The sequence below is a fragment of the Cydia amplana genome, chromosome 26, assembly GCF_948474715.1.
Source record: "Cydia amplana chromosome 26, ilCydAmpl1.1, whole genome shotgun sequence".
Classification (NCBI taxonomy): domain Eukaryota; kingdom Metazoa; phylum Arthropoda; class Insecta; order Lepidoptera; family Tortricidae; genus Cydia; species Cydia amplana.
The window spans coordinates 2,985,909-3,004,399 of NC_086094.1; the positions used below are offsets into that span (position 1 = coordinate 2,985,909).

The 18,491-nt window shown below is 38.5% G+C and overlaps 1 protein-coding gene across 1 annotated transcript in view; it reads left to right on the top strand.

Moving 5' to 3' along the window:
- LOC134660162 (segmentation protein cap'n'collar-like) overlaps nt 1-18,491 on the top strand; it is a 108,360-nt gene that overhangs the window by 35,096 nt on the left and 54,773 nt on the right. Inside the window, exons 5-6 of the mRNA XM_063515892.1 lie at nt 12,154-12,275; nt 14,437-14,523. Coding sequence (XP_063371962.1) covers nt 12,154-12,275; nt 14,437-14,523 — 209 coding nt within the window. The remainder of the gene's footprint in view (nt 1-12,153; nt 12,276-14,436; nt 14,524-18,491) is intronic.

Here is an 18,491-nt window from a genome sequence, read left to right on the forward strand (position 1 = left end):
ACAGGTACTTACTTGAAAAAAAGTATTTGAAATGTAATAAATTAAGTAGATTGTAGGCTTTTCGAACCTATTCAAGTAGTCAGCATGTTTTTTTCAACCCATACCAATTTTCTACTAAAGTCATACATTACATAAGTACTACCTATAGAAAAATAGGTAAGTAGGCATCTTAACTTAGTACTCATTCCATAGAATGGTGCTGGTGGCTGCCCTTACTTAATAATAATAAATCGTATGGAAGGTATGGTGAAACTTATTATTAATAAGTTTTAAAGTAGCTTAACACTTAGGTACTTACACTGACTTATTACCTAAGTATAAATCTTATATGTATAAATAAGTTTTTGCAAAGCCGCTCAAAAAGTAAGATTTGTGAGCACTCTTAAGCTTACCTACATACTTATTTTGTCTCTATGGTTATACTGAACATCTTAAATCTATCCCAAGCATGCAGATACCTAATAAATATAACTAACACGGGTATGTTGTAACTGTTGAAAGCCGTGCTGGCTATAGCTATTCAATGAATAGGTGCGTTGTTGGGAAATCTTGTAATTATGCACTCGTGCTGTAATGTCTTACATAAGTTTAATAACCGCATGTATCATGTAGGTACTTCATGTTTGTTTTGGTCCGAGCTTGTCGCAATATTATCTATGACGTCCCCGTCAACATAATTTAACTACAAGACCGAACAGAAACCTTATGACTCATAAATGTTAAATTTTATTCAATAAAAGTCGATATTAAACTTTAGTGAGACATATTTTAAACTCTTTAGACTACAACGGTTTCACTCACTTGAGTGCACGAGTTGCAGTCGCCGTGAGCACTCGAGCCTGAAGAAGGACCCCCGAAGGGCCCGAAATATGTCGCCATAGCGACTAAAAATTCACGTGAGTGAAACCGTTGTCGTATAAACAGGTCAATAAAAGTCACTAAAAAATAAAAACTTTGGACAAACTTGGCAGTAAGAATGCATACATGTCTCTAAAACCTCCATATTTGACGTAGCTCTTGGCATGAACACTTAGCGTGGTCCGCCTCTAGGCGGTAGGCCTTCTGGGCCTATAGGGCGCCGTGGTGGAATGCCATCGATCCCGGTGCGCCCTCACGAACGGCAAAGAGGCTGAAACGCCGGAGCGGTGGTGGGTAGGACCAAATGCTCCCCCCATCTCGCCAAGAGAGGGATAAAGAGCGGCAAGTCCCAATAGTAGTTTATGTGACTGCTACATAATGAAAGGCATTATCTACGATTGCGGATAGAGTTGACTGTCCGTACATGGGGCACTGTTGTGGGCTTCATGGGCCCAGTAGCGGTGTACTATTATATAAGTTAAGGTATTTATTGTAACTAACATAGTTTTTTAAGTTATTTTTATTGTACATAACTAACATATTATGAGCCACGAGCTTGAAATAAACGTTATTTTTAATTTAATTTTAATTTAATTAAAATACGTGTCTGGGTTTAAGAAACGACCGAAGTGAGTTTCTTAATAGGCTCACAAGAGTGTTTTAATGCCTAATTATGTACAGTTACATACATACATGCATTTTTCCACTCCGGCAGGGCCTTTTCCTTGAGTAAGACTTTCGTCTATCCCTCATGGATAAAGCAATAAGATAAACTCTCCTTTCTGATGCAATAAGCTTGAATCAGAAGATTCTAGTATCCAAAAAGTCGCAATTTGGTATATACTCGTATCATGTAAGCGTTTTCTTGCTACGCGTATTACATGGCTATAAAAACACACATGACACGTTAAATTGTATACAGTACCACAGTCCCATAGGCCCACCATGGGACTAGTCCCATGACACTGATCCATCAGCATTGACAGATCTCATGTCAAAATATTTTACACACATTAATCACATTATACGCGCAAAAACGCATCAATTGAATGATTTCAATTATGATTCGCGGGATAACGCTTATTGTGTTTTGTATGTGTGCTCGATCTTTAAGTTATATGCAGTTTTAACCGCCGTAACAAAGAAAAGATACATAGTCCTCTGTCGCTAACCCTTAAACGAGCAGTTCTTGTATATTTATATATCGGGATCTCGGAAACTGCTCTAATCGATTTCGATGAAATTTGCTATATGGGGGTTTTCGGGGGCGAAAAATCGATCTAGCTAGGTCTTATCTGTGAGAAAACGTGCATTTTTGAGTTTTTATTTGTTTTGGTTTTGTTGTTTAAGCTCGGTCTTATTCTTCTTAACCTGTCGAATCCCACGATATGACGTCACCCATAAGCGTTCTGGCTGGCTCATATATGAGCCACTGGGAGCTGACAGATTAATAAGATAATAATAAAAAGATAAGAAGTTCTTATTTTTAAATTTTGTATGTATTTATATCCTTTATCTTTCTGGTACCTACCTTGTTGTACATGTTGCTGAACTTGTCACCCTCTTTTCACTCTCTCCTCTCTTCTACTCAAAGGTTAACTGTAAGAGATCCCTCAAAGGGATAAGTTCGCCTTTGTACTTCTTACTATCTTTATATTATTTTTTTATTTGTGACGTTATCTATGAAAAGGGACCTTATTGTCGATGGCGGTTACGCCATTGTTAACGATGCTCCGATATAAATACAATGCCGCGCGACACTGTGCGGCGTAAGCGCCATCGACAATAAGGTCCCTTTTCATAGATAATGCCCCATTTTATTTTTGTACAATAAAGAATTTACTACTACTACTTAACCGTTTAAATGCATGGTTAAACTGTAGGTAGTGTATACATGGTTAACTCTAAGTTAGTTGGCTAACCCTGGAACGCCCAAGTGAGGGTCACTTAGTAATTATAGGAAACTAAGTAAAGTTTCAAGTGATGCCCGCGTCTGTCTGTGTTATTGTGTATGACCAATCCAATCTACCTATATCTCCCTACATTTGAGAAACATTCAAGTATTATTTTTAACCTTCAAAACAGTCTTGAATATTTTCGAAAAAGCATTCAAAAGTCAAACCGTCCGTCCGCCATTGTTGTCCCACGACATCGGAAAAAGAATAAAAAAATCAACAGTAACAAGATATAGCACGACAACCTTAATTGTGCTGTCGACGAAATTCGGTACTAACCGTGCCACGTACTCTTTTGTATTCCACTGTTAGATGGTGGCGACACTTTGGACCGCATGTTTAAAATTGTGGTGTTTTTAAAATGAGAACATCCCACACTTGAACGTTCGAAATTCAAAAGAGGCTTCAAGAGCGGTTAGTGCCCTATCGAAAAAAAGCGTTTAAGGTTGTTCGATTTTCAAATGCGTTGTAATATGGATAGAGCGATCCCACAGCGATTCGTATCTTTGAGGAAAATGTAATTAAAGTGGTACCTACCTGCATAATTCTTATTGTATTATTTACTATAATCAAATGTATATAAACACAGTTCCGTTACATAATTTAAGAAATTTAAGACGTACATATATTCTTCACGAGCTCTACTAATAAAGGATGTTGAAATTTTACTCTTAAGGGGTTTTGGGAGAAGGGGCAGTGTTATAATTTTGTTACCCAATGCTTTTCGAAATATCAGACAATTTTTGCTTTTGAAATAAAACCTCGAAATGTGCAGAAGCGATGCCGATGATAAAATGACAAAGTCATTATGGCAACATTTTGACGTTTAAAAAAGGACGTCAAACGGTGGCCGGTTGTGCCCGGCAAGATGTAAAGAAAACTTTTTCTTTGAAACTGATGCTAGGTTTTTGAGCCCCTTTCCCTAAAAGCGGTTGTGGAAACCCCAAGGGACCAGCGGGATGTGTCTTCGTTTAGGACATTTAAAATGGACGTTTTTTTAGGCGCTAGGTATAGTCAGCAGCAGAAGTTGCTAAGCGGGCGAGGTGCTCAAAATGATCTTGTCGCGACTTTCTTATTAAGAGGTAATTTTGGACACCTCGCCCACTTAGCAACTTCTGCTGCTGACTGCACACCGTTTTCCATTCTATGGTAAAACATATTTAATGCAAACGCTTAAATGTCTTTACGTCAGTCACGAATTTGGTTTTTAGTTTTTTTTTTAAGAAAAATGTTCAACTGTAGTGTAGATTTCAGAAGCCTTAGGCCAAGAACGCACCACGATTTTTTGTCGCGCGATTATTTTGTCGCAGAAATACAACGTATGTGTTTATATGCCAGTGCGCGCACATGCGACATGAAAATATGTACATTACAGCGCGATTTTCAAATCGCGTCGCACGATTTAAAATCGTGGTGCGCGCTTGGCCTTATACTTACAAGTTACTTACTAAGTAAATGCATGAAGGTATATATAAAATGAAGTAACAAACCAAAATGCAATATCCGAAATGCACATCGCTGGATCAGATACCAACTCAATCCGGCAAGTTATCTCAAGTCCACGGTCATTCAAAATCAACGCTTTGACATACAGATCGCAACAGGAGATAGTACATAATGATATGTTCGCGTCCAATGACAAACGTAAACATGTCGACGGTCAAAAATTTAACGAATTTCATCTCAAAGTATTTGTAGGTGGCAGCTCGACGACAGAGACGTTTTCAACGGCAAGCTTAACTTTGTAACAGTCTCCAAATGACGTTCCAAGTACAAAAATGGTCGGCGAACCACAAAGCCCGAAAAAACCTCACTCAGACAATTTATAAATGATTCGAATTTCGAACAAAAACCGTGGGACGGAAGAGGACGGGGATACGTCGGGTCAATTTGAAAATGGAATGTGGCCAGAGTGGGACGGTTAAACAATTTAAAGATGGCGGCGCTTTAATGAAAGAAGATTGGAGACAATTGTTTCGATTGATATTGATGGTTGGACCGTGTATAATTTATTTATTGTGTAGGTAAAGATTTCTCTATGGTTTGATTTGGTCTTCGTTTGGGGTCACGTCGTATCGTTGTATCTATTTGTTAATATGACAGGAAAGAAGAAAGTTTGTCTATTGTTTTTAGGTTTGGCAATTCTAGCAATTTCTACGCTTTGCCTAAAGAATAAGCATGTAGAGTCAGAACAAGTTAACTCTGCATAAATTAAATTGTATGACAGCAGTAATAGAATCAATTTGCGGAAAATGCACTGAAAAAATAAGATTAAACTCTCGAAAAAACTCGTTGAAAGAATTAAGAATTTATTGTGACGTACAGTCACCTGCAATAATATGTTACTCTTCGGAAGCCGCAAACATATGTGACACGCTCTTATGGCTCTTTATATAAAATCGTGTCAGATATTTTTGCGGCCTTCGTTGTGTAACATATATATATTAGCAGGTGACTGTACAGTATGCATTCTTATGTACTTCTTAATAACAAAACCGATTTGAACTTTCATTTAAGAATAGTTAATGCTACTGGTCAGTACACCCTATCAACCATACTTTGACACTTATACTAGCTAATTACTACCAAATTATCCTTAACTAGCAAAAACCTTAAAACACCCGACAAATGATTAGACAGATGTATCCTTTAGTTAGACAATTGGCGCGCAAAAAATAACGAAATCGATTTTGAGCGTACCGAATTCCGTCCGGTACCGAAATAGGTACCTATTTTAATTGTTTAGGTATAAAAAAATGTCCGCCATGTTGGATGTCCTTCACGGCTGACCAATTGGAGCGGGGAACGGATGTGTATAAGTTCTATGTATGGCTTTGGAACCTAAAATAGGTATAAATAACCTATACCTATGGTTATTATTATGTATATCTATACTGGTTCAACTGGTTGAAATAATTCAAATTGGCTGTGGTTATAAAGCTGCCTCTACGACATTTTCAAGTCCTAAGAATTTAAGGTGTTATCTAAATAAAAAGAAATAATAATACGTAGTCTAAAACACAACCTGCGTATAACACCTATAGCATAAGTCTTGAATTATATTAAACTAGCGACCCGCCCCGGCTTCGCACGGGTTAACAAATTATATTTATTTTATTTTATTTATTAAACTTTACACATAAATTAACAGTATAACACCAAAGCACTTATGTGGTATATTACATAATTATATTAAAATATTTATACTTACAATAGAACAAACTTATAACAATGAGATCAGGGATGCATTTTAACATTATACCATTATATTATTTATCTATGCACCTTATCAGTTTCCTGTAAAATACACCAGCACTATCAGCAAATATATCTACATCATCTGACTCCAGTATGATGCGGTTAAGAGCAGTTTGGGCCCGAGCGGTTTCTTATAAACCTTCCTCTTGAATCACTCTATTAAAAAAAACCGCATCAAAATCCGTTGCGTAGTTTTAAAGATCTAAGCATACAGACAGGGAAGCGACTTTGTTTTATACTATGTAGTGATTTACGAAATTATTATTTAAGCCGTTTTACATAATATCTTATAAGAGTTATAAGATATATACAAAGTTTATAATTATTTTCATATGATTATTTTGTCTCTATTGCCCTTAAAGAAAGCTTAAAACTGAACTTTTTATTGATTTTTTAATTTGCCCCGAAAAGGGTTAAAATAATTTAAGACCACGGCATTTAAGACACTAATTCGCTTGAACTAGCTTTCTACCACTAAGAATTTCTTTTATATTCTAATTTACAATTACCTATGCGTGGGAAAACTTTCTATCTACATTAAATATTAGATCATATCTATATTGAATAAATCTAAATTTCTGTGAACTGTTGAAGTAAGCCGAAAATTAACATTATGAAAAATTTGCTATACTTACGTTAAATACGTTTTTTGGTAAGACAAACACGTTCAGCAGCGTTATCATGGTTGCATTTTTTTCACCTGTCATGCCTTGCGTCACTTTCGTACTTACATATTTGTTAGAACGTGACAGGCATGGTGACAAATGATAAAGAGCCGACCATCTTAGCCCTATAGAATGAGAATAATTTGTATACTATAGTTCGCTTTTTTTAGCATTAGAAAGAAAGTAAGCGATCTTGACATGTCTTTTAATTGAAAAACGCTTTTTAAAAATCAGTAACTATTACTTATGAAAGCAGAAGAATATAAATGATCGTATTAGATTCATAATTGTTACATATTTGCCATTATTTATTTTTAAAACGTGTTTTTCTATAAAAAGACACGTCAAGATTGTTTACTTTATTTCTAATGCTAAAAAAACGAACGATAACCAGAGACGTCTGATAGCAAACTTGCAATTATTGAATTGAAAGGAAAAATAAACTTAAAAACACTTTTTTGGCCCCATTTCCATACGTGTTCTTGGCAGTGAACGTGTTAAACTAATTAAAAACTGAAAATCTATATCTAAAGAGCCCCCTTGGGGCATAGTGCCAAAGATACTGGCAGCATTTCCTCGCTGAATCGCAACGCTTATTCGTTGAGTGAAGCTGCCAGCTCTTTTGTCCCCAGTAACATTAATAATGTATGGACAATTTGGACATATAGTCACGAAACTATTATTGATATCAGTATTGACTCCTGGTAGAATCATCACTAGACCTTATAAAACAACTAGCGACCCGCCCCGGCTTCGCACGGGTTAACAAATTATACATAAACCTTCCTCTTGAATCACTCTATCTATTTAAAAAAACCGCATCAAAATCCGTTGCGTAGTTTTAAAGATCTAAGCATACATACCTACAGACAGACAGGGAAGCGAGTTTGTTTTATACTATGTAGTGAAATCCCCCGCCGCGTTTGTCTGTTTGTATGTTCGCGATAAACTCAGAAACTACTGAACGTATTTTCATGCGCTTTTCACCTGTCGATAGAGTGATTTCTGAGGAAGGTTTGTGTATAATTTGTTAACCGGTGCGAAGCCGGGGCGGGTCGCTAGTACGTATACGTATATGTTTTATTAGTAAAGTTAACTTCAATTTTATTGGTCTATCACAGTGGTGGGCAAACTTTCCTCATGAGGGGCCAATACTTGAAGGAATTTCAGAGGGCCAGATTTACAGCAAAAAGGCATTTTTATTATATCGATGGTCATATACACATTTCTTCGAAGGACCGGCGGCGGGCCGGATTTTAAAATCCTTTCGCGGGCCGTACTTTGCCCACCACTGGTCTATCAGTTAAGTGAATTTTTTACCTCACAAAAACCGCTGACGCAACTGAACAATCGACATTGTCACGGCGCAGTGATCCACGGATCTATAGATCATGGAACACTTTCGGCGCGCGCGTGACAGTCACGGCCAAGGTTACTACGGTGTTATGCAAGTTATTTTTAGGTTTAGAATTAGTTTTGACGTTTTATTTCAATGTTTTTATAGGTGATTTAAAAGAGAGAGGGGACAGTCACATGAGCCATATTTTATAAAATCACTACATAGTATAAAACAAAGTCGCTTCTCGCTGTCTGTCTGTCCCTATGTATGCTTATTAGATCTTTAAAAGTAAGCAACGGATTTTGATGTGATTTTTTTAACAGATAGAGTGATTCAAGAGGAAGGTTTATGTGTAATTTGTTAACCCGTGCGAATCCGGGGCGGGTCGCTAGTACTCATATATTTTATTAACCGCCACACCACAATGAAAAAGTCAATGTATGACCGCCTTTTTAAGTCCAGTCGCTATCAGATATATCGGAGCGGCCAAGGTGTTCACGAAATCTGAACACGCACTCTAACACCTCGACATAGAGGCGTGTTCAGATATTTGTGAGCACCTCGGTCGCTCCGATATATCTGATGTACAAAAATTAACCCTTCACAACTTTTTCCATTGACAATTGACAGTCCTACCTCAGTGGCACCACTATTGACAATGCTAATCCTTCTTTTGTATTAACAAAATCAACTGGCGACAGTTTTTTTGACTAACTGTTAAACCGCTATTTAGGTGACAGTTACTGACAGGTTTATGGTGTTCTTTGAGAGTTTTGGTTTGTTAATGGATGTGGGTTTGTAATTGGCACAGATCTTGGTAATTTTTGCCGCGAAATGGAATGAATAGCGTCTATGGCAATTATTAGGGCATTATCAGATTGTTTCTTAAGTCATCAATTTCAGTGAAACTAAAAAAAAATAACATAATAAAACTTACTAAACCTACTACACCACACTAACTTATGCTACAGGTAAAAATTTTGCCCTAGATCGATGTCAACGGGCAGGGTGCCCAGAAGGCTGGCCGCGTTGCCTCGCTGTATAGCGATACTAATTCGCTGTGCAAAATAGTGGCCAGCCAACTGGTCGCCCGAGGCCTCTATTAGGCGCGTCGATAATTCTTTATACAGCCGACGCGCGCTTGGCCCCCTGGTGCTTATTTAGAATAGAATAGAATATCATTTATTTCAGTATAAGTACGCAGTTATATACATACACAGAAAGAAAGCAAAGACTTATAACTAACTTGTACACTGTAACTACACTGAAAATCATTGTTCAATCATAATCTTAAAGTTTTGTTTCATATTTACATGATAATTTTTATATTGTGTGTAGAGAATGCAAATAATGCAATCACGCAGCGAGATTGGCGATTCGAGATCTCACGCGAAAAATCGGATTCTTTGGGTGTTTCGAGATTTCGACCGTCAAAGTTTCGAGATCGAGATTTTACAGAGTAGGTAAAACAAATAAACTCGGATTTTAATTTTGAAAGTAACGTTTCTCTTGCCGCTTGATGCCATTATACCTACCTATTATAGTATAAGTATGTACCTAAATAATATCTGGGAGACCGAGCTTTGCTCGGAAAACATATAAAAACTCAAAAATGCGCGTTTTCCCAGAGACGCTAGATCGATTTTTTCCCCCATGTAGCAAATTTCATCGAAATCGTTAGAGCCGATAAATAAATAAATAACTAAATAAATATACGAGAATGGCTCGTTTAAAGGTATAGGTAAGATAGGCTAATTAACTGTAAGTATATAAAATAAATTATTTTACACCATGAATGAAATAAAGCACCAGAAGATTAATAGAGAAAAGTACGCAGCAGTTATTTTTAGACACAGTTTCTATTTTAAAACCCGTATAAAACTACAAGAATAGGTAATTAGATCGTGACGTCACATGCTAGTGTTTCATATAAATTCCATAGTAGCAAAATCGTTTTGACAGAAAAAAGAAACTGATTTGACTAGTAGTCAAATACCCCATTGTGCCAAAATTCTGTTATTCGGAAATCTTGCAAAATACAGCCCCATAAATTCATAACGCGCCTACACAAATTCATAATTTACAACCTCACGAAACCCAATGAATAAAAAACCACAAACCCTTTTCTAAAACCCCATTGTCCACCATAATCCCTTTACCACTGAATAGACTTAAAGACTTACGGTTTTAAGCCACCACTACACTAATTAGGAACAGTAGCCCTTAGAAAAAATACGTCAATTGAAAATGGACCTTACCTCTTATTGTTTTAAGTTGACATTTCAGTATCACATTACATGCATCCGGAATTTTGTCATGCATTCAAGGGGACATTTCTAACACGTTTTCTATTATACACCTTGTTATAATGACTTTAAGTTGATATTTCATTGATATATAACTTATGTGTCGAAGACCGATCGTAAAATCAGACAGATCATGAAATTCTAAGGCATATCGTAAAATGATTGTGTCGTTCCTTGAGTCGCGGGGCTCTTATTTCAGGACAGTCCCTTCCGGCATCTGAAGCAACCTAAAGAAGATATCCTAACTACCTAGTACCTACTACCGTAAAACATTACACAGGAATTATAAACTGAAATAGATGTCATATATTAAAGAAAAAGTGACGAAACCCTCCAGTGGTGAACGCCGGATTCGAACCGGCGTCTTTAGCAATCCGGGCTAACGCCTTGAACCCCTTGGCCATCCCGCCACGGTGGAACCACTTTCCCGACTATATGCCATCTTACTAAGACGGCGTCTTTGACCAACTCTAAGGGCAAGCAATATGCGCTTGCGCCAAAATATTTAATAGAATAATTTGATTTGTTCCCAAAGTTGTGTATTACACAGGAACTTTACGATCTGCCTGATTTTACGGTCGGCCGCCGACATATGGAATGTTGAGTGAGAACGACAGATCTTATTGTCTAAGTGCGAGAGGTCATTTTTGATTGAACGTGGTGCTGATTGACATACAATAGCTTTGTGTTTTAAGCTCTTGAGTATGAATGGAAGAAAATTATGCTTTAAAGATGTTGACAGTTACAAAGTCTAAATAATAGTTCGTTGTACAAGGTGACGAATATTATCTGAGCTTCGCTTAACTGTTCATGCTCAGCCCGACGAAGTTCAGGATAAAATGGGTATTTTTTACTTACACTGGTTTTCAATTTGAATCCGGGGAAAATAAACAGAAACGGTAATTGTTAGTGTTCCGTACAAATCTTTGTTCACGGAACACTTATGGGATCACTTCGGTCTTGTATCTCTAATTAAATTTACATTTGAAATTATGTCTTGCGCGTCTGTTCGACTTTTAAGGCGGATTGAGACGTATTCTTTTCCTAGAGATTCGCAATCAAACCGCCGTCGGCGGTCGGAGGTTAAATCCATTTTTTGTGACATCATGTTTGGCCTTAACTGGCTCCTACTATTTAAGGGTTCCGTACCCAAAGGGTAAAAAGGGGACTCTATTACTAAGACTCCACCGTTCGTCTGTCTTTCACCAGTATCTCATGAACCGTTATTTTGCTAGGCTAGACAGTTGATATTTTCACAGATGATGTATTTCTGTTGCCGCTATTACAACATATGCTAAATAGTAAAAATTAAATTTGTACGAAACCCTCGGTGGGCGAGTCCGACTCGCACTTGTCCGGTTTTTTTTGTAACATTTTAGGCCTTAACTGACCCCTAATTTTTCTACAATTTAATAAGATACTTAGTTTGCGGTTAAATTATCTTTTTGACATTAAGGGTCGGTTACACCAAGCTGATTGTCATCGTTAAATAGGTCGCCATTTTTTTTTTCTTTTTTATTTAATTGATTTTATAGTATGCAAAGTTTAGTAAACCACCGAGGCGCGTCGGATAGCATTGATCAGTCTGTCAATTGCGTATGGTACAGTCGACGTCAAAGAGAAATTTACAGCCAAAGTAACAAAAAAATGTTTACACGACCTAAATGCTATGACAATAAAGTCGTGTAAATAATTTTTTGTAACGTTAGTCGTAAAGATCTCTTTGACGTCGACTGTACAACTGGCACTAATAGTTTTATCTTCTTCCCCAGGTGAATACCTGCTTCAGGGTGAGCTGCCCCGCGAGCTGGTCAGCGGGGAGTCCCTCGAGCTGCTGGAGGAGGCGCTCCAGCTGGTGGAACTAGGAGACGAGGCCAAGGATGATCAGCCACAGGTATGCTGGGATTGCGCGCTAGATGGCGCTGTGAATACCTGCTTCAGGGTGAGCTGCCCCGCGAGCTGGTCAGCGGGGAGTCCCTCGAGCTGCTGGAGGAGGCGCTCCAGCTGGTGGAACTAGGAGACGAGGCCAAGGATGATCAGCCACAGGTATGCTGGGATTGCGCGCTAGATGGCGCTGTGAATACCTGCTTCAGGGTGAGCTGCCCCGCGAGCTGGTCAGCGGGGAGTCCCTCGAGCTGCTGGAGGAGGCGCTCCAGCTGGTGGAACTAGGAGACGAGGCCAAGGATGATCAGCCACAGGTATGCTGGGATTGCGCGCTAGATGGCGCTGTGAATACCTGCTTCAGGGTGAGCTGCCCCGCGAGCTGGTCAGCGGGGAGTCCCTCGAGCTGCTGGAGGAGGCGCTCCAGCTGGTGGAACTAGGAGACGAGGCCAAGGATGATCAGCCACAGGTATGCTGGGATTGCGCGCTAGATGGCGCTGTGAATACCTGCTTCAGGGTGAGCTGCCCCGCGAGCTGGTCAGCGGGGAGTCCCTCGAGCTGCTGGAGGAGGCGCTCCAGCTGGTGGAACTAGGAGACGAGGCCAAGGATGATCAGCCACAGGTATGCTGGGATTGCGCGCTAGATGGCGCTGTGAATACCTGCTTCAGGGTGAGCTGCCCCGCGAGCTGGTCAGCGGGGAGGCCCTCGAGCTGCTGGAGGAGGCGCTCCAGCTGGTGGAACTAGGAGACGAGGCCAAGGATGATCAGCCACAGGTATGCTGGGATTGCGCGCTAGATGGCGCTGTGAATACCTGCTTCAGGGTGAGCTGCCCCGCGAGCTGGTCAGCGGGGAGGCCCTCGAGCTGCTGGAGGAGGCGCTCCAGCTGGTGGAACTAGGAGACGAGGCCAAGGATGATCAGCCACAGGTATGCTGGGATTGCGCGCTAGATGGCGCTGTTCGGTCGTGCCCATAGAGTAATATAAGTAAAGAAAGAGTGGTAACTCCATACATCAGTTTTCTTGCAAAGCGCGAGTTATTTCGTAGTTAACATCCAACGTCAAGGTTGTGGAACTATCGGTACCGCTACTTGACACCAGATGTCACAAGTGTCGCTACTAACGAAAAATGTACTGCTAAAACAATTTACAACTAATATTATTAGCAGAAGGAGTTGAAAATATAGTTCCGGTTAATCCGGTTATAATATTAGCTAAAAATTGTCAAGCATTAGAGTTTTTGTTTGCCGCTACATCTATTGTCAACTAGCAGAATAGATAATGTCCGCTACTTGACGCTAGATGTCGACTACGAAATAACTCGCGTTTTGGTAAGAAAACTGTTGTATGGAGTTACCTCTTTCTTTACTTATATTTCTCTATGGTCGTGCCGCAAACTTAAACCGCGCTCGGCCATGAGACGCACGCTCCGAGCCCACAAGCTCGGCGCTGAGACAAACTGCCAGAGTCTGTGCGGAAAGAGAAGAGTCGTAGAATGTATGGGGCCCAATACATGCCACGACTCTTCTCTTTCCGCACAGACTCTACATTGGTTGTAATTCTATGTGGAGCTAATACATATATGATTTGTGACGTTGCACAACAACAATTTAGTATGGAATATTTTAAGTTCCATTTTAATTAATTTCTACTATTTTATGTCGCACTATTACGTCGTGTAGCATTGCAATAGTATTGGAACGTGGTTAATAATACCGTAAGTGCCAACCGCCATACGGTACCTTTACCCGTGAAACGTCACATTTGTCTTGCGATTCTAGTTCCCGTCAGATTCATATGTTTCTAATAAGCCTGATATCTATTGTACCTCAGAAACTTCGAGAATGTGAAAATACAAAAAGGACGAGTCCTGTGACGTCACACCACACACGGCCGCGCCAAAATGTATGATGTATGCAAAGGAATTATCAAAAATAAGTTTTTCCATATTTACGCCGTAAAAAATGCGTATATTCCTAGTTCCCATACTTTTTTCTCGTTATATCATAAGAAATGTAACGAAATTTTTACTTTATACCTATTAAAAAAAATACGTTTTTATACGTCTCGCTCGCACTAATATGTCCGTACGAGCGAGATGCATAGAAAAGTTATGTTCACGCTAGCGTTTATGTCAGTGCCAAACCGGTGGTCACACTGAGCAACTGTTTGTTGCAGGCGGTAGAGGGCAGCAGCAGCGACAGCGCCATGCTGCACCCGGCGATGCGGCATGTGCCGCACCACCTCGCGCATTACCAGCACCAGGTCAGCTCCTACACTTATTAACACCCTTTTATTTCACGCTCCAGTGGCGCGCAGGTCAGGCTCCAAAAGTCGGACCAAGCCTTTTAGGGTGCGCTAATCGCGCTCCAATGCCACGCGCCTGCGGTGCCCTTTTAATTAACATTCGGATATCAATGCAACTACATTACTGTTGCGACATTACTGCAGAGCAGTTGCAGTTGCCATCCGATTGACAGATAAAGCGCCCGCGTCAAGACAAGGCCGCTGCAGTAATGTCGAACAATAATGCAGCTGCAAATGTCCGATACGTATTTATCTAAGAATATATACTCGTAACATGTCTGAAATACTCTCTAACATCTTAGTTAACTTAGTTCGTACAGTTACATTATTTTAAAGATACATTAAAGTAAAACTCGTAAAACTTACTCATTGAAGCTTTGTAAACTACATACTTGTTAATTCACCTTTCAACTGTCGCAAAAACGGTCTAAATAAACTATATTTCACAAACACTTGTTAATTCATTCACCATCAAAAACCTTTTTATAGGTGTTTACACCTATAAAAAGGGATGGACGTTTAGGATAAGATAAAATAAATATAAAACAACAAATTACTAGTACAAAGTCTTATAAAGTAAACTTTTTTGTAAACTATGGGCTGATTTAGACGGCGCGCGAACTCGCATGCGATTTTAGTTACATTGCGCAATTCTCGCATCGTCTAAATGAGCCCTAATACAGACATTAGGGTATGTTCATTGTCCATTAATGTCTATCAATAATCGCAATTAAAAAAAATCTTAGATATAATACAAACACTTGTTAATACACGATCGAAAACCCTTAAACACCTCTGACACGTACGCCAAGCGGCGGTACCTACAGAAAAGGGATAGACGTTTAGGATAAGATAAATGATGGCGGTGACACCGGGAGCATGCCACACACGACGGCGCGGCGCAATGTTGGAGATATTGGCTTAAAACAAGCCAATATCAAAGAAAGTTTACTATTACAGACTATAGTTCATTATTTTAGCATTAAAAAAAGACTACGCGATCTTCACGTGTCTTTTAATTGAAAAACGCTTTTAATATCAGTAACTATTACTTATGAAAGCAAAAAATATGAATTTGTACCAGTTTCGTAGCTTTTTGTAGTAACCCCACTTATTCGAAACCTGATTTCTTGACTATCGCTCGATTGAAAAATATCGCTTTCAGTGTAATACAGTAAATTTATACATTTAGCGTTTGCGTCACACTTAACTTGGCGCTTTAAAAGTATGAATATAATGTATTCATCTCTAAATTATATGAAAATTATATAATATCTTGCCCTAGTTGCTAAGAGTAGGAAGAAATATAGCAAAGATTGGACCTGGGGATCCGACCTTTTGGGGGGTAGGCACGGTACGATCTCGTAGCTACTGGGCCAAATCAGCTTTGTTTGACCTTAGGAACAATCGTGCCAAGCAGCATCGCCTGAGTCAAAAGTGCACACTCACTGCACTCACTTAGCATACGAACTCAATTTTAAAAAATCTAAACAAAGACAGTTCTAATCTCATATTGTAGCAAATTTAGTCTTCTTTAAAAACGTCTAAGTAAGGTACTATCAAAACTAGTCCTTTAGGGTTGAAATCGCCCAAAACTAAAATAAAACCGAAATTTTCGCGGATTTTTCGATTTTTACAAAGTTGCATTCGGCGCTCGAGGTCACAAACTTGGATTATTCATTGGGCCAACATCATAAATAAGTCTGCAAAAAATCAGACCTAGGTACCGGATTTGACGCAAAAGAGCCACGTTACAAAATTCGACAATTTTACTAGATTAGTGGCGACATTAAGAGATGTGTTATAAAAATAATTTGACAAATATGATTACTTTTCTTTAATGTTTTTATTTTATATTTTAAAATTTTCTCATTTACTTATACATTATAGTTGAAACCTTTAAATTGTCTACCTATCTTTAACAAAAAGCTGCCCGCTCTCTTCTCTTTTTTAAACCCGTGGCGGCAAATCCTAACCAGACTCATATCATATATCATTCGATTGACAATTACAAGAATAGGACAAATTGTGTGTTTGTTTATCAATAAAGGCCTGTGCACACCGGCCGCGTGTGCGTGACGTGAACGTGCGTGTGCAGCGTTGTAGTATACAGATCCTTATGATAGACGGCACACCGCTTGCGTGACGTGTGCGTGTGCGGCTCCAACATTTTAGCGCGCGCGCACGTGGACGTTACGCACACGCAAGCCGGGGTGCACAGGCCTTAAAGGCTACCGGCTTTAAAACAAAACTAACAGTGTTCATTAGATTCATTACTTAACACTTTTGAGCTTGTCTGATCAACAACAGTCATTACAGATGTAGTGCATAATTGTTTTCCATCGTATTTTCTCGGAAACATTCGTATTTGTCATGCTACTTCAGTCAACCTCAGTACTATTTGTACCGAATTTGTACTTTGTGAACTTTGGACCAATACACTAAAATTTAAAATTTGAAAAAAATTGTCAAAAAGCGAAAAGACATGTATTATTACCCTGCAAAAAAAATCAGATGTAAGCCGTTTTTATATTATCGAGGGAAAAATATCCAAAAATAAACTTTCGCACTTATTACCTACTAAAGTCTATTTTTTTATTCGGTAGACTGAAATGACAGTTAATAGTATGAACATGAAATGTCATTCCATACTATTAACTGTCATTTCAGTCTACCGAATAAAAAAATAGACTTTAGGATAATTCTTCGGTTCCTTATCATAAATCGTCTTATCCATTCCCAAATAAAAACTAACACGCATCAGAGGTCATCGGCATCCGAATCGATTCGACAATCGATTCAACAATCGACTCCGTCCGACGGCGTGTGGACGACCATTAATCGATGTCCGATTATTATAATCGATATTTCGATCAATACGATCTGATATAGATTTTGTTATCTGTGGATTGTCGTTGTTAAACTTTCGAATTATGGTTTGAAGTTTTTTTTTAATGATATCTTAATATAGTCCGTCAACCAAATCTTGTCAGTAGCAATGTAAAGCAAACTAAAGTAGGGCAACACTCAAAGAGCAGTATTGCGCTAAGAAAAGCAGCAATGTACATCGAACCAAAAGATTTTTTTTTCCGCTGAGCGCGCCCTGCGTACGTCAATTCAAATTGTCACTCGCGGTTTATTGAAAAAATTTGAAACGGACGGACAATTTAAAAGCGATGTTAAAACAATGTTAATCAAAATGATGAACAAATTTGAAGATATCAAAAACAACTCCCTATCGTAGTGCTTATATTCTCTTTGTTCCCTATCTATGTCTTCTAAGTTTACTAAAATAAAATCATATCAAAATGCAGATAATTAGATAGTGCATATATTTGTTATTTACAATATAATATGCCACTTGTTAATGTAAATTAGTGTACTCTTCCGGATGAATATACCTGTGTAATTTTTTTGATTGGTATATATTGTACAATAGGATTACATATTAAAAATAAAACAACTGATATTTGGGTGTTTATTTAATTTAAAGGTAAATAAGATAAGGGTCACTTTAGCTTACACTATAATTCAGGTCATTAATTGAAAAAATATAATGAAGTTACCAATGTTACCGGGTCACTTCAACCAAGCATAATACTCTGTAGTATTCTATTGCATCTTTGTAAATAGTCACAACTGATTGCTGAAAATATTAGACATGTGGGCCTATGGACGGTTTCCAGGACACAATTTATGGTCTTGTTGGATAGATTTAGGCATACGTTTTAATTTTATTTATGCCTTTTAACCCTAAAACAAAAAAACTGAACATAATCCTATAAGTTCGAAAGAGTTCTTCCAGGGTGTACTTGTCATAACCTCAATTTTTAGTAATGTTTACCATCAACGAGCATGATTGTACATTGTAGGCCCCTTAGCTTTGCTTGTTCTTATTTAATGTATTGGTATTTAATGGTGACAGC